We start from the raw sequence: 18069 nt of genomic DNA, 5'->3' as shown, positions 1-18069 counted from the left end.
TACAGAACATGCTCCAAATGGCCTCCGCGCCGATTCAGGCAAACTTGAACTCGCCGCGCAAAGTTATCAATCACCCGCACACACTCCTGTTGCGAGATTCCGCGAATGGTTGTTGTGATGGCTCGCTTGAGTTCTGCGATTGTCTGTGGGTTGTTCCTGTAGACGTTGTCTTTCAGGAACCCCCAAAGATAGAAATCTGGGGGATTTAAATCCGGGGGAGGCCATTTGGAGCATGTTCTGTAGAATGAGCATAACTTTCCTGAAAGACAAGCTAGAACGCTAAAATTTTCTGTGCAAATCATGCAGAGGCTACTTGTGTGTGTAAATAAATTTTATGAAGATTGCTTTATTTTTGTTCAATTTATGACGTTTTGTTTGGGTACTCTTTTTTTTGGGTCACCCTGTATTATGATTATATCAGAACTATAATGCTGCCACAAAGAATTTTTGACAATTCCACTGTGATTTTCTAAACAAGTGAATTATGGTTCAAGGATTCACAAACATTCCTGTTTCTCTATATGCAAGTACAGCTACGGGAAGACATATGAAAGGCACACATGTAACAGACCCTCCCTCCCCCCCCCCCCCCCCCCCCCCCCCATGATAAAACCAGTAATAGCACTCAGTGATTCATAAAGCAGTGTTACAGTGGTACCTGCGATGTGAGGCCCCTCTGACAAAAGGTCATCTTTCAATAAGGGACACCTTCTGTTGTCCGTTTGTCTATCTTGACCACAATATATTAGGCATGGGAATTATCCACCGAAAGGCAAATTTCCGCCAAATGTTTTTGTTCTGCCGAAAAAGCAAAAGTGTCCGCAGAAAAAATAAATGGGGGAGACAAAAATGGTTCTAAAAACAGAATTTAATGGCAAACTTGGAGCTCAGATGACACCAAATTGCACCATTTGGGTTTTTTGGAGAAAAAAATTCGGGTGGGGGGGGGGGGGGGGGGGGGGGGGGGGGGGGGGGCAATGCCCCCGGACCCTCCTAGTATGGTTAGGGGATTTGCGCTGTCGACTTTGCTATAACTTAAACATTTTCAGCCTTTTTTTACTTTTTTCAATTCCCATGCCTGATATATACCTGAGGTGAGACCGGCACGGTTGGCCTAGTGGTAAGGCGTCCGCCCCGTGATCGGGAGGTCGTGGGTTCGAACCCCGGCCGGGTCATACCTAAGACTTTAAAATTGGCAATCTAGTGGCTGCTCCGCCTGGCGTCTGGCATTATGGGGTTAGTGCTAGGACTGGTTGGTCCGGTGTCAGAATAATGTGACTGGGTGAGACATGAAGCCTGTGCTGCGACTTCTGTCATGTGTGTGGCGCACGTTATATGTCAAAGCAGCACCGCCCTGATATGGCCCTTCGTGGTCGGCTGGGCGTTAAGCAAACAAACAAACAAACAAACCTGAGGTGAGAGGCCACCTGCAATGTAAGGACACTTTTGGCTGATCCTAAGGGTGTCCTTTCGTCGCAGGTACCATTGTATCTTAAAGGCAAGAAGGATTTCAAGAGTAATATCCAACCCAAACCGGTTATCTTATTATTGTCAGAATAAGGGATAGTATTATAGCAACAGGTTTTTTTCATATAAAAACAATTGTCAGGCACAACCCAAACCAGAACTACTGATCACCGGGCAGTGGAGGAGTTCGTACCAGACATTTCTGGTTAAATGCGAACACTGTTTAACTGAAACATTTGAAGGTAAATGGAGCAGATATAGCAGACAGTCACCATGATTACGTTTGTTTGTTTGTTTGTTTTTTTGCTTTTAACGCTTAACGCCCAGCCGACCACAAAGGGCCATATCAGGGCGGTGCTGCTTTGACATATAACGTGCGCCACATACTAGACAGAAGTCGCAGCACAGACTTCATGTCTCACCCAGTCACATTATTCTGACACCGGACCAACCAGTCCTAGCACTAACCCCATAATGCCAGACGCCAGGCGGAGCAGCCACTAGATTGCCAATTTAAAAGTCTTAGGTATGACCCGGCCGGGGTTTGAACCCACGACCTCTCGATCACGGGGCGGACGCCTTACCACTCGGCCAACCGTGCCGGATGTAACAGTGGATTTGGTTGATCCAAAGAGGTTCACCTCACATAATAAACACCCAGGAATAATTCTGCTTGCTGTTGTGGCATTTCATGAATTTTCTGCAACAATTTTAAATATTTTGCTCTATCATAATTATGGTCTAGTCTTCCATTTCAATAACTCTAAAAAACTGTTGCTTGCAATGGACCATATGACACATTCATACAATTTTCTCTGTCGTATATTTTGATTGTACAATCCAACAAGTTTAACTCATTCACGTTGTGTCGGAATTGGAAGTCCGACACCTGTGCTTTGCGTTGCCGACACATTGGAAGTTACGATCCGTGAACGGCCCTGCTGACCAAGGGAAACAACCCCTGCAATAAACTTCTGCCTGTCTACAGTGGAACCATTCACTGTAAACAGTTCCTTCCCTTCAATTGTTGGGAATAATTTGATTTTTTTGACGGTGTGTGTGACCCACATGTTTTGACTTTTCCAAGATGGCGGATCATTCTGCTACAAGACGTATTAACTTGAAAAGAGTGCTAGAACTTGTTATTCAGGACGGTTCTGATCTTGACCTTCGTAATGATAGTGGAGATGGTATTTTTGATTCTGGTGGCGAGTTTGTGCCAATGGACGATGATTTGGGTGATGATTCGGGCAATGAAAGTGTCGATCATGGCATTGTGTATTGTGAACCCATGACATAGAAATTGTTTTTGTTTTTTTGCTTCAAAAAGGTAGTTTGACTGGATGTGAAGACAACAAAAGTTCTGTTCTTTCAAATGTTTCATATATTTTCTAAAAGAGCAAGTTTCAAACTTTGCAAAAATGTAAAGTAGGTAAGGTTATTTTGTGTTGTTGATTTTTATTAATTTTTTTTTTTTTAAATGGGTCAAAACCGTGCGCGGGGAGGGAACACAAGGGACAATTTAGACGGGCCCCGAATGAGTTAATGCACAGCTGTTGTGTACCAGTACTGATTGTACAATGTACTCCATATCAGGCATGAGATCATGAAATTGTACAAAGCATAATCCCACCCCTAAACCACCACCCCCTTCTCCACTAAAATACGCTGGCAGATGCATCTCATGTCTGAATATCCATATTAATACCCAGGTGAAAAGAAGGGAAAATAGAAAGTGAATTTTGCACCAATTGGTTTTCTACCACATTCAGCCCATGATTTAAATCAGTACTTTTAGGACCTCCCAGATTTTAGACAGCCAATCAAAAAACAAAAAAAAAGACTGCGCCCTTTCAAACCTAGCTATGCGACGGGCGCAGTGGCGGGGTGGTAAGATGTCGGCCTCCTAATCGTGAGGTCGTGAGTTCGAATCCCGGTCGCTGCCGCCTGGTGGGTTAAGAGTGGAGATTTTTCCGATCTCCCAGGTCAACTTATGTGCAGACCTGCTAAGTGACTTAACCCCCTTCGTGTGTACACGCAAGCACAAGACCAAGTGCGCACGGAAAAGATCCTGTAATCCATGTCAGAGTTCGGTGGGTTGTAGAAACACGAAAATACCCAGCATGCCTCCCCTGAAATCGGCGTATGCTGCCTGAATGGCGGGGGTAAAAACAGTCATACAGTAACAATCCACTCGTGGTAAAAACACGAGTGAACGTGGGAGTCTAAGCCCATAAACGAAGAAGAAGAAGAAGAAGAAGAAGAAGAAGAAGAAGAAGAAACCTCGCTTTGTCAGATTTCCTGTTCATAGCCTCTGTGAATTGACCTCTAGTTTAACATTGCCTCCTTCTTAAGCCTTGAATTTCTCAATTTTGTACAGGTCCTATCAGAGGGGTTCCACTGTAAACGATGTGCTGTCTTTAGGGGTAACAGAAGTTACACTACTTGCAACGTCACCGTTCACTCATAATTCTTTCGATGTCCTCCACAGTTTTGGGACAGTTTTGTGACAGGTTGATTGGCGTTGCCTTGGTGATGAGAATATTGTCTTCAATCCTGATCCCAATGCCGCGGTATTTCTCTGCCACTGTAGTGTCGTCGCTTTGTACATACACACCTGCACAAAATATACAATGATAAAAAATTCTGAATGATAGAAAATTCTGTTCTTGAAATTGAAAACAATGTTCATATTAAATCGGTAAAATCTCATTATCATTGTATTTTGATGCCTGAGAGCACATGAAAGTGTCTGTTGAATAGAAAAAGATCAAATGATGCACTATGCAATGAAATTAATGAATTAGAACGTGTTTCAAAGACCTTTTCAGATTGATGTGCAAATGGTAATACCACCTGGGTGTTGTTTTTCTTTTATTTCTTCTCATAGTTTTCTTTTATTTGGGGGATATAAGTTACACATGAATACAAAATTGCACAAATGAAAATGATCACTCCTCCCTTGCATATAACCGGTAAACCTCCCCTTTAATCTATCACTATCAGAAAATCAACTCTCTGATTAGAAAAACTGCTGGTAAATGCCAGATATGTCATCATCAAAGATATATATAAAAATTTAAAAAATGGAGAAAATAACCGGGCGGGGATTTAAGCTGAAAGAAATTGAATGTAAAGTTTCAAGAAGATCTGTCCCGGCATTTTCTTGGAACCGCTCTACACATACACATGTACACAGGCCAGCACCCTCGTCTCCATGCTCAGCTAGTCTATCTTTCTTTTCTTTCTTTATTTGGTGTTTAACGTCGTTTTCAACTTACTTACTTACTTACTGCCTTTCACGCCTGGTGGCGTGTAGGGCAGCGAATCGTTTTCAACCACGAAGGTTATATCGCGACGGGGGAAGGGGGGAGATGGGATAGAGCCGCTTGTCAATTGTTTCTTGTTCACAAAAGCACTAATCAAACATTTGCTCCAGGGGCTTGCAACGTAGTACAATATATTACCTTACTGGGAGAATGCAAGTTTCCAGTACAAAGGACTTAACATTTCTTACATACTGCTTGACTAAAAATCTGTACAAAAATTGACTATATTCTATACAAGAAACACTTAACAAGGGTAAAAGGAGAAAACAGAATCCGTTAGTCGCCTCTTACGACATGCTGGGGAGCATCGGGTAAATTCTTTCTCGTCCCAACCAATATGGGACTCCCCCTAACCCGCGGGGGGCAGCTAGTCTATCTGAAAACCTTTCATCAAAACTTGACTAAATGTCATAGCTATATAGGTGGGTGGGTGGGGTAGGGTGTGCCTTAAATTTTAGGTGACATCTTAAAAGTGCATGGGTGGGACTGAAAAACATCATGAATCCTGAAGAATTTTCAGGGGGGGGGGGGGGGGTCTTGGGGGCCCCCAGACGCTGAAGGATTTGTATAATTAACAACCAAAAAACCATCATCACAGACATTACGAATCCGGATTTCTGGCATATACTGGAAAAATCCCACCCATGAAAGTGGGTTCCACTGCGTGCAAAAAAACATGAGTGTACATGGGAGTTTCAGCCAAAGAACGCAGAAGAACAAGAAGGGTTCCACTGTTCTCGTTTGCCAAAGTGAACGGCTAGCATCAGGGCTCCCCACGGACGCCCACCCGTCCTAGGGGTCCCGGGACCTCCACTGTTAATGTTTAGAGGGTCCATGGACCCCCTACGCGGATGTTTAGAGGGTCCCAAGAGTCCGTGGTCCCCAAACCCCCTGTGTTGATATAACGCATTGTGTTCATCAGAATATTCGAAGAAGGCACTTCAACTATACTTTGTTAAATACATATCTTTCCGGCGTAAAACTGGAAATTGTGCTTGCACAATACTTGACTGACGACTAAAGTCAGAAAAGAGTACTTATAGCGTACGAGAGTACGACAGCGTACATTTAGTGCGTCCCGGGACCCGCTCTTTATATGTTTAGTGCGTCCCGGGACCCTCTCAAGGAACGTCTAGTACATGATTTCGGCTTCTTGTGCGTATAGGACGCAGGGACGCGCACTATGGGGAGCCCTGTAGCATGTACAGTGAGCGACGTACCTGGCTCGACGGTGATCACCATGCCGGGCTCTAGCTTAACGTTGCGAGACACTTCAGACGAGTCATGCACGTCCATCCCCAGGTAGTGACCCACGTGGTGAGGGCACAGTTGTCTGGCTTTCTGTCGGAGTGAAAATGTAAATGTACACATCTGAGAAACAAAGGGAAGTAAGCGCTCTAAATGCAAAGGACACGAGCAAGAGAGAAAGTGAGAGTTAGGCCACAAAAAAAAAGGTCTGTTTACGGTAACATAGGCCCAAAAAATAGGGTCGGTAGGTCGGGATTTTTTTTTTTATTTATTTATTTTTTTCTCCAAAAAACCATGTTTTTACGTTATTTTGCTTCCCCCCCCCCCCCCCCCCCCCCCCCCCCCAATGCCAAAAAAAAGTCTAGGGTCACGCGAAAAAAATAGGGTCGGTCGGGTTACCGTAAACAGACTATTTTTTTGGGGGGGGCCTTATATATCTGCGGAACCATTGCAATTTCCTGACACCTGAGTGAACAAGCAATTTTCATCCTCAAATGCACATACAGTGGAACCTCCCCTTTAAGTCCTAAAATTCTGCGAAAATCAAAAAAGGGGGGAGTCTTAAAATGAGGGTAAATTTGCAGAGCTTATAAACAGAAAATCTGAGAAATCAGGGTCTTAAATTGGGGGACCTCTAGAGAGGGGTTGCACTGTATGTATTTTTGGAACCCCAGCATTTGTGGACAACAAAGCTTATTTGCAAAAAGTACAAATATGCATGCAAGTAAACATAGTGTTGCTGCCATTTACTGGCAGATTATGCCATTTACTCAGATTATGCAGGAAATGTTTCTATTATTTGAAAATTTATAGTTGATGCAAGGAACAACAATTTCTGGTGGGTTTTTTCTGATGCAGTTGTCTTTAATTGAAAATGGTCATGACAAGTTTCAGACGTTATTTAATTAGGTTTTGACTATAAAGGGGCATACATATATATACAGACACACCCAGACACTCAAACGCCCTTTTTTTTTCTTGTCATGTACAAAGGCACATGAACTGTCTTCAGACAGAAAAAAAACCACCACTTCCTTCCACGCAGTACCTGCAGGTTGTGAAGCAGACCGTGAGAAAAGGAGACCCACAGATAAATGGACGGACAGACGGACTGACAAACAGACTGACAGACACACACACTAAGCTTACTTTAATAATCTCGGTAGCGGATGCTTCACACACACCTGTAGCTGCATAGCGAGGAGTGCCAGTAACCCCTCTTCCCCCCCCCCCCCCCCCCCAACACACACCTCCTTACTTTTATAACCTCAGTAGCCGGTGCCTGTAGCTGCATACTGACCAGTGCCTGCTCCCCCCCCCCCCCTCCCCAAACACACACACACACCTCCTTACTTTTACAACCTCAGTAGCGGACGCATCTCGAGGTATGATTTTGGGTGCCTGTAGCTGCATGCCGAGCAGTGTCAGCACCTGCCCATTCCTCCCCGCCACCCCGAAAAAAACCAACAACACAGCAACAGCAACACACGCTCACAGCTCCTTACTTTTATAACCTCAGAAGCGGACGCATCTGGAGGAATGATCCCTAGCTCCTGTAGCTGCATGCCGAGCAGTGTCAGCACCTGCCCATTCCTCCCCGCCCCCCCAAAAAAAAAACAAAAACAACAACAACAGCAACAGCAACAGCAACACACGCTCACAGCTCCTTACTTTTATAACCTCAGAAGCGGACGCATCTCGAGGAATGATCCCTAGCTCCTGTAGCTGCATGCCGAGCAGGGCCAGCATCTGCCTGTAGACGTCGTCCAGTGAGTGTTGTGTGGTGCACATCGACACGCACACCTTCTGCACAGCTAGCGTCGCTTGGTACAACTCTCTCTGGGCCGGGCTGAACTTGCCTGAGTCAAACACAACGCCAGAGTTATACAGTGGAACCCCCCCTTTAAAAGACCCCCCTATTTCAAACTTCCTCTCTTTTAAGACTCTGTTTTCTGAGACTTTCCCTTCATGGGACTGGGTGGCCGAGTGGTAACGCACTTGCGCTCGGAAGCGAGAGGTTGCGAGTTCGACCCTGGGTCAGGGCGTTAGCAATTTTCTCCCCCCTTTCCTAACCTAGGTGGTGGGTTCAAGTGCTAGTCTTTCGGATGAGACGAAAAACCGAGGTCCCTTCGTTGTGGTGTGTGCACGTTAAAGATCCCACGATTGACAAAAGGGTCTTTCCTGGCAAAATTGTATAGGCATAGATAAAAAATGTCCACCAAAACACCCGTGTGACTTGGAATAATAGGCCGTGAAAAGTAGGATATGCGCCGAAATGGCTGCGATCTGCTGGTCGATGTGAATGCGTGATGTATTGTGTAAAACAATTCCATCTCACACGGCATAAATAGATCCTTGAGTCCGAGTCTGGAGATACGCGCGCGCGTGTGCGATATAAGACTTCATATAATATATAATACATAACCCCTGCAAATGTTTCCCCCTTTAAGACTCCCTCCTCGCTAAGACCTTATTTTCTCGGATGTTTGGAGGTCTTAAAGGGAGGTTCCACTGTTAAGACAGCACCATTTCTCTCTCTTTCTCACCACCCCACAACCCCCCCCCCCCCCCCCCCCCCCCCTCCTCTCCTTCTGCCTTTTCCCCCCAAACCCTCTATGCCTCTCAACCCCGTCCAATCCTCCCCCCACTCCAATGTTCCCTCTGCCTCTCACCCCCCCACCCTCCTCTCACCCTCACTCCAATGTTCCCTCTGCCTCTCACCCCCCACCCTCTCACCCTCCTCTCACCCTCACTCCAATGTTCCCTCTGCCTCTCACCCCCCACCCTCTGTCTTCCTCTCAGCCCCACCCTCTGTCTTCCTCTAACCCCCATTCTAATTTTCCCTTCCGCTCTCTCTCACCGTTGACAGGCCACGTGCGAGTGAGGTCTGACGTGTAGCCATGCAGTTCACATCCGGCGTCCATCAGGACCAGGTCACCATCGGCAACCACCTGGTTGTTGGCAGTGTAGTGGATGGTGTTGGCTCGAGGTCCCCCTGCGTATTCACACACAACATCAGACTGTAAAAATGACTAAAACAAATCAAAATGTGTAATGGAGTAAGCGAGAGTTATACAGAACCAATCAGCAATCTCCCGGCACCTGAGAGAATAACAAGCATTTGAGGATGAAAGTCGCTTGTTTGATCTCTAAAGAGCACTCTGCCTCATATGTTAAAGATTCTCCAATGACTAAAACAGTAAAAGTCCTCCCTGCAAAAAACTTTTGCAAAAGTAAGCAAAATGTACCTGAGTGCCCGAAGCACAAGAATCACTTTTGGAGTAGCAAAGCCAGTCAAACAGGATTGAGATTTTAGAGCTGAATTAACAGCCCCTTTAACAAGAGGCGAAGCCTTCACGGCTCACGTAAGAAATCGACAAACAGTAACACAAACTCAATCACTCCGTCACACATACACACACACAGTAAGCATAAGTGATACGGTGCAAGAGTGCGAGACACTAGATCTAGATCTGTCTGTCTGTAGCCTACTTACGGGGACACGACTGCCAGATGGCCAGATCGACACTGCGCTTTCGACAGCGCTTCCTCGCGCAGACACTGGAAACACGCTGTGCAGATTAACCTGTAGGAAATCTCCTTTGCTATCTTCTTTATCTATTTTTCTGGAGCTACGAAACCGAACCATGTGAAATCATGAGTCGTCTTCTCCGAATCGGCGAACTGCAGCTCGGTGATAACTGTATCTATACCACAATCCTTCACGCGATCTGACCTAACCTTGACCCCTGACCTGGTCTACATACCACACACGACACAAACCAGTCAGCTGTTTTTACCCCCCCAAAACCCCCCACCACCCGTTTTCTTTGGATACACACTTTAACTACATACGTGCCGACGAAATGTTGATCATTGCTTCAATACTTTGAAGCTGTTGCTTGAATAATAACCAAGTAAAATTAGTATTTCGGTGTTCAGTCAAATGTTAAAGTTTCTACCACAGACGTATACATACATACATACATACGCACGCACGCACTGGCAGACAGACAAAAGTTAGCATCGCATAGGCTACACTTACGTGAGCCAAAAACTGCCATGGAAACGCAGAGGCTCACTAGAGCATACCAGCTGACAACAGCAGCCAAACCCCATCATGAACAGTTATACTCCCCATCTCACAGGTGTGCTGTCTACCGACGTACCATAAACGTCGAGCTACTATACACAGCCCACGCTCTTAAGGCAGGGAGACAACTCCATCAATGCAGAGTAGCTGCCTATGACAGGGGGCACTACTGCGTCACCTTGTCACAAAAATACAGTGCAATCTGGGAACCTCAAGAATGATCTCTGGAGGTTTGAAAACGCTAGAAATGTACCAATCTTTGGAAAAAATCTCATGCCTGAAATTCATTTACCGTGCTAATTTGTTTTGTTTAAACTGATACTTTTGGAAACATGACAGAATGTATAAAATGGCCGTTTAATACTGTTGCAAGCATCTGTGTTTCTTCTTCTTCTTCTTTGTTCATGTGTTGAAACTTCCGTGATCTATTACATGTATGAGCATTTTTACCCCACCATTCAGGCAGCCGTACGCTGCTTTTCGGGGGAAGCATGCTGGGTATTTTTATGTTTCTATAACCCACCAAACTCTGACATGGATTAGAATTTAGAGGGTCTTTTACGTGCACACTTGATCTTGTGCTTGCGTATATATATATCACTGCGTGTACAAACGAAGGGGATAAGGCACTAGCCGGTGTGTACATAAGTTGACCTGGAAGATCGGAAAAATGGCAATGTGTTTCAAATACAGTATGCATTCTATTTTATAAGCGATATGAAAGTGGGACTCACTGATTTCACAGCAAAACTGTCCAAAAAGAGCGTAAACTCTAAGCTCAAAACATTGAAAAAACTCTGTGCATGTCTAACCTGCGACAACAGGGGGGTAGGCCAGGTACTGGGCTCCCCTGACACGACACTCAAAGTCCATCTTGGCCCACAGGTGAGACTCGTGTACCTGTCAAAAACCTTGGAATAAAATCTGTAATGCTGTGCGGTCCATGGTATGGATTATTTGAATCATTTCCTAACATACTGTACAATCTGTCATTGTTTGTTCAAGGTTTTTAAAATGATTTTGTAATAAAGCACACACACACACACACACGCACACACACATGAATGCACACACACACACACACACGCACACACACATGCATGAGCAGACAGCAGGGGCGGATAACATCAATTTTAGGGGGGGGGGGGGGGGTTTCCAACATTCTGTTAGTGATAATTCGACGACGCAAAGCGGCGTTTTGTTGAGGGCGCAAAGCGTTCGAACCTAGTACCTCTTAGGGGGGTCCGGGGGCATGTTCCCCCAGAAAAGGTTGATATAAACGAGGAAAATGGAACAATCTGGTGCAATCTGAGCCAAGAAACTCCCCTAATACACCTTCCCAAAAGTAAATTTAAGAAGACAAATTTGGATCAAAACAAGGACAATTAATCGATCAGATGCAACCTGAATCATCAAATTACCCAACTACTTTCCAAAACCGTCACTTAGAAGACAAAAGCCGGCTCCTAGGGGGGTCCAGGGGCATGCCCTCTCCAGGAAAATTTTAATAAATATCAAGGAAAATGGAGCAATCTGGTGCAATCTGAGCCATCAGTTTTTCTTTATTCTCAATTTTATTTAATTTGTTTTGGGGGTCCGGAAACCCCGGAAACCCCCCCTGGATCCGCCCCTGGATAGACACACACACACACACACACACACCAAATCACAGACACACAAGCACAGTTAGCCAATTCAGTGATTCATCCAAGCACATACCCCAGGCCGAGAAAACTTCATGACCTCGACGAAAGCTTCTGACGCAATCTGCACGGTCTGTGTCATCAGTTCAACTTCTGCCGGCGACTTCTTCACCCGCAATCCATGCATCAGCTTCTGCGTGTTCTCGACAGCCTTGTGTCTCTCCTCACCGATCATCTGTGACATGACACCGGTGTGAAATCCGTCTTGCGGAGGGTTAACAAAGTCATACCATAGCATGAACTTGCTGTGATCTTTGCAGAAACCTGACAGGAATTGTTCCAGTTCGTTATAATTATGAGCACTGTCCACGCCTGTAAGTTCTAAGGCACCCTCTGCGCCTGAGCGCGACCCTTCCCACAGTTCTTTGTACGGGTCTTTTTTCGGGACGAATAATGCAGCTCTGTGGTTGTGCGATGAGGAGAAGCTTTTGCTGGAGTGTATCACAAGTACGCTGTCGGCTTCTTGAAAGCCGCATAGGTACAAAAAGTCTGAGTTTTGTCGGAAAGGGTATGGGATGTCGTTAGTCATGAACACTCTGCGCGCTGAGGGGAAAATTAAGATGTGATCCTCGACTTCCCTGAATCCAGCAAACATGTTTCTCGCATCCTTCACCAGCATGCATCTTCGTCTGCGATACTCCTCCTTGGTGATATTGGGAGTTACCTCCCCTGTGTTCAGTAAATGTGGGTGAGTTTGAGCAGCAGGCTGGCCGAACCATCGGACCGGCGGTGACACAACCGGTGACAGGAGCCTCGATCGATCCATTGCTCGTGCGTTTGTGGGAACTATACCTTGACGGTGTATAGAATTTGATGAAATTGCTGCCAATGAAATCCATCTTTCTGCCGATCTGTAGCCCCCGCTCTGAGGGTGACTTAAAAGCCTTGCCAGCTTTTGTATATGCTTCATTGTGTCTGAAACGTTAGAATAAACACATACTGATATACTGCATACTTTTGAAACATGCGGCATGATCGATATATAGTCACACTGTCAATTAAAACACACACGTGCACACTCACAGTCACATACGACACACTATTCTCAAAGTGTACTGACATGATTGTGAAGAAAGAAGAGAACGGATGAGAAAGAATGTGAAAACACACACATCGGCTTTCATGCGCCACAGACGCACGCACACACACACACACGCACACAAACACACACACACACATGTATGCACAACGTTGCAGAATGTCCAAGATATGTTGTTATTTTGGCACTTGCCATTCGTCTGTAATATCGCGAAGCAGTTCTGAAGACTTGGTAGAAGCACAGGCGGAAGGTATCGTCCACTGGACGACTACTATTCTGTGATAGTAGTAGTCCAGTGGACGATACCTTCCGCCTGTGGTAGAAGATTGAGAGGAAGCAATCTAAACTCACGTAAGTTGATCAAGCTAGTAAACCGCAAGGACAGTGGTTTCAAGGACAAATGTATCTCTTTGTTGAATGAATTCACATATCGTTACCCTACTTTGCTCGTAATGCACTTACTTGTAGTCCCGTTTGGCGCATATCTTACTAGAAGAGCGTGTCAGTTACTCTGTTTTGGCAGCAGTGACATTCCCATTGACCATAGGACAATGGGCACACCAAGACTACAAATATTGGACTCATTTCGGAATGTACGCATTCTACCATACCAGTATCAAAATTGTTGTACCGTTTCGGACATACAAGAAAATGGCATGTGTCCGTGCAGAACTATGTCTGTCGATCTGACACCAGTTTCGTGAAGGCAAGAATTGCTTGCGGCTGTGAATAAAAATGACAAAACTCGATTTTGCAGACAATAAAAGGATGATTACTCTTTTGCGACGTCTAGAAGGGGACCCAACTCGCACGACTTGCGGTTACTGAATAAAGGGGAGCATCTCGTTACTCAGTCCCCCGTATCGTTACTCCCCCGGCTCGTTACTCCCCCGGCTTGTTACTAACCCTAACCCTAACCCTAACCGTAAAGAGCGAGCAATTTTCAAGGAATGTATATTTGTGTGGTTTTCTTACCCCTGAGCCATCGTGGACCCGTGTAACTCCAGTTACCTTTTTTCCACTGTGACAATTTAGTCGTCAGTTTGTGATTTCAACTCAGTGATGCGACTCGCCGCTGTAAGCCTATCTCACACCGGTGACACTGTGACGGTTCCCCTACGCTTTGTGTTCGGTGCCCTGACCCTTTGTGTTCGGTTCCCACTCGGTTCCCACACGCCAAAATTCGCGGACAAAACATCCATTTATGGTAGTATTACGCAATGTTGCTCTCTGAGAATGGTCTTGTTAGATCTGTGAGTGTTTACACTACATGCCTAGGTGCTGTTGGATTGAAGGTTTTTGATATTTTAGCCGTTATTAGGTAGAATGCCTTCCACTTTACTGCAAAACTGCATAATTCGTAGCATCGGCAAGAAATATCCTACCAAAAAATGCCTGCTTGGAACTGTCCGTGGTCCAGCAAAAAGTTCAACATGTCTGTAGCAGACAGCCCAAGTTTCAAGATTGTAGGGCCATCCAAACAGCCGAAATAATAAAAACAACAAAAGTAGTCAGTGAAATTGGCTGTGTTCGGTCCCCCCACACTTTTGTGACGTAGGCGTGACGGTTCCCATAATTCATTGTGTCGGTCCCCACTTTCTGTGTCGGACCCCACTTTCGACCTAATTTCTCTGTGACGGACCCCACAACCAGCCTATTTTGTGTCGGTCCCCACACCTTCTTGGATTTATGACTTGCCGGTTACTTGTATCATTGTATTCATTGAATCTAATTGTCTCGGAGTTATTTTTCAGCAAAAACCGGCAAGGCAGCACCTTTTGTGATACCAAGTAGGGGACGGTGGGGCAGGTTGGGACACTTTTTGGCTTTCGTCTCGTAGTTCAAATACAGGAAGAAAAAAACACAATATAAATAGTTCAAAATAAACTTTAATCATTCAAGAACTTAATAAGAAAGAAAAAGGTACATTTTTACGTCATTTTCTTTGAGTAATTAACAGTTAAAGACACCAACTGCAGCTGACCCAACCTGCCCCACTTTGGGGCAGGTTGGGTCACACCTTGGGGCAGGTTAGGTCAATAACTGCAAACATATGTTTGGATAGATAGAATATTGATGTGAAATTGTTTCAAAATCAACACTAAACAATTATGTTATTTCAATTTAAATTAAAGTACATCATAATAGTTTTTTAACATCCATAGAAGGCGGGCATTTAAAAAAAAGAATTATTTGTATCAGCTGACATACTGTAAAAATTACTATAAATCATACCTGAAAAGAAAATCAATGCAATGCAGTGTTTGCAGTTATGATATTGAATGATGCAGTGCCTGAATGATCGATGCCACAAAATATCATTATGCCTACTGTTTGGCTGAACTGACAGTCAGTGTGAGGAGTGGATACAGTGGCCCAACCTGCCCCACCCAACCTACCCCACCATGTGTAGCCTACTTTCGAAGTTTCAATCGCTGCTCATCATTGACAAGCAGCTGACAATTTAAGCTACTGTGAAGAAATAGCTGCTTATTTTCTGAACAACAAGTCACAACTAACAATATCAACGATGAACAGTCACTAAATCAGTTCAAAAAGTTTCAAGGAGCCAAAAATTTACTTAAGTTGTCGAAACGAGAGGCGTATTCCAGACTGCGTTGATCCACACGCGTTGCACCGGTCAAATTTCGCGCCAACAAAAGTTCCGGTTATTCAAAAACAAGCAACGGAAAGAAAACGGAAGAAATATTACGTCTTTGAGCATTTTGTAGGGCTGACTCAACCTGCCCCACGGCCCAACCTGCCCCACCGTCCCCTAAGTCAGATGACATCAGTATGTGTGTGTGTGTGTGTGTGTGTGTGTGTGAGAGAGAGAGAGAGAGAGAGAGAGAGAGTGAGAGAGAGAGAGAGAGAGAGAGAGAGAGAGAGAGAGAGAGAGAGAGAGAGAGAGAGAGAGAGAGAGATTGACACCTTTCCAGATCACTCCAGTTATGCGACACTACCGCGAGCGTCACTACCGCGTGTCACACTACCGCGAGTACGACACTACCGCGTGTAACACTACCGCGTGTCACACTACCGCGAGTACGACACTACCGCGAGTATAACACTGCCGCGTGTCACACTACCGCGCGTACCACAACCGCGAGTACCATAACCGTAGAGAGAACGCATGCAAACTTACTTCTTGTGAGTTTGTGTTCTAACTTTGATTGGAAGCAACCCATTCTATATGTATTCTGATAGTGTGTTCTAATCGTTTTGAGTTCTTGGTTAGCATGACAAACATTGAATTAGTGTTCAGAGAACAGACCAGGCCTTTTTGTTTTATATTTCAAGGAAACATTTCAACCTTTGCCTTCAGCCATGGAAGTCATAAAATGACACGCGGTAATGTTATACTCGCGGTAGTGTGACACGCGGTAGTGTTATACTCGCGGTAGTGTCGTACTCGCGGTAGTGTCGTACTCGCGGTAAGTTCTGTTTCCGTACCCGCGACAGCGGCAGCGACAAAAGAAAACGCGCGCAAACGCGTGACGTGTTTCCGTACTTGCGTTTTAAACATGCGGTAAAATCTGTAAACTCCCGCGTTGCCGCGCGACAACGCGAAAAAATCGCTCCAGGACCCTTTCAAAAAAATCGCGCCGCTTGTCGCGCCGCTAACGCGTCGCGCGTGTGGAAACACTCCTGGTCATTTTCTATGTGCTTGATTTTCGTCGCGCCGCTGGAAAAACGCTGTCGCGGGTACGGAAACACAACTCTCTCTCTCTCTCTCTCTCTCTCTCTCTCTCTCTCTCTCTCTCTCTCTCTCTCTCTCTCTCTCTCTCTCTCTCTCTCTCTCTCTCTCTCTCTCTCTCTCTCTCTCGTATTTTACTTTTGTCAAAAATAAGCATATAAGAGATGTACTCATTAGGTTCAGAGCGGGCGTGTCCGAATTACGCTCACATAAAATAATTTAATTGAGATACTCCCCACATACCCTACAGGACTTGTTTTGCCCATTCTGCAAAAAAGCACCTGAGGATGAAATGCACATTTTATTTCACTGTGATGCATTGAACGATCTTCGCTGCCAATACTTACCCTTTAAATACACATCATATCCTTGTTTGGTTTCCTTTCAGTTGATAATGCAAAACAAGAAGGGTCTCCATGATTTAGGCAGATTTATTTATTATGTCAACAAACGCCGTGATTTACTTCCTAAGGTGTAACAGAATGATTTATTTTGCTTCATGTCTCTCTGTTTTGCTGATGTGGTTGAGTGCATTGTGTAGCTGCTGGTTTTTAAACAACTATGTCCTTTGATGTATGTTTTAGTTGAGGATGTATTTGATGAGGCACCAGCCATCCCCTGTACATACCCATACATGTATGTATGTGCGCGTGTGTGTGTGTGTGTTTGTGTGTGTGTGTGTGTGTGTGTGTGTGTGTGTGTGTGTGTGTGTGTGTGAGAGAAGGAGTGAAAGCCAGAATGTTTGTGTGTATGTGTGTGAGAGTGGGAGAGAGAGAGAGAGAGAGAGAGAGAGAGAGAGAGAGAGAGAGAGAGAGTGTGAGAGACAGAGAGAGAGAGAGAGAGAGAGAGAGAGAGAGAGAGAGAGAGAGAGAGAGAGAGAGAGAGAGAGAGAGAGAGAGAGAGAGGCTGTCATGTTTGATATATGCACCGGTTGTAACGGGTCAGTTGGCCTATACAATAAACTTTCTGAGTTCTGAGTTCTGAGTTCTCTCTCTCACACACACACACACACACACACACACATACTGATGTCATCTGACTTACTTGGTATCACAAAAGGTGCTGCCTTGCCGGTTTTTGCTGAAAAATAACTCCGAGACAATTAGATTCAATGAATACAATGATACAAGTAACCGGCAAGTCATAAATCCAAGAAGGTGTGGGGACCGACACAAAATAGGCTGGTTGTGGGGTCCGTCACAGAGAAATTAGGTCGAAAGTGGGGTCCGACACAGAAAGTGGGGACCGACACAATGAATTATGGGAACCGTCACGCCTACGTCACAAAAGTGTGGGGGGACCGAACACAGCCAATTTCACTGACTACTTTTGTTGTTTTTATTATTACGGCTGTTTGGATGGCCCTACAATCTTGAAACTTGGGCTGTCTGCTACAGACATGTTGAACTTTTTGCTGGACCACGGACAGTTCCAAGCAGGCATTTTTTGGTAGGATATTTCTTGCCGATGCTACGAATTATGCAGTTTTGCAG

At 45.0% G+C, this 18069-nt stretch overlaps 1 protein-coding gene across 1 annotated transcript; it reads right to left on the bottom strand.

Moving 5' to 3' along the window:
* Nucleotides 1-1343: 1343 nt before the first annotated feature.
* LOC138968666 (xaa-Pro aminopeptidase 3-like) lies at nt 1344-13436 on the bottom strand. Its single transcript, XM_070341264.1, has 7 exons — nt 13342-13436; nt 11857-12755; nt 10950-11037; nt 8905-9039; nt 7716-7903; nt 6017-6137; nt 1344-4084 (listed from the first exon to the last, which is right to left on the bottom strand). The coding sequence occupies exons 2-7, from the start codon at nt 12748-12750 to the stop codon at nt 3921-3923; spliced, it is 1590 nt and encodes a 529-aa protein (XP_070197365.1). The 5' UTR covers nt 12751-12755; nt 13342-13436; the 3' UTR covers nt 1344-3920.
* Between the last annotated feature and the right edge of the window lie 4633 nt (nt 13437-18069).

This window comes from Littorina saxatilis, linkage group LG6 (genome assembly GCF_037325665.1).
Source record: "Littorina saxatilis isolate snail1 linkage group LG6, US_GU_Lsax_2.0, whole genome shotgun sequence".
In the NCBI taxonomy this organism is placed as follows: domain Eukaryota; kingdom Metazoa; phylum Mollusca; class Gastropoda; order Littorinimorpha; family Littorinidae; genus Littorina; species Littorina saxatilis.
This window is presented reverse-complemented; position numbering and strand designations above follow the sequence as displayed.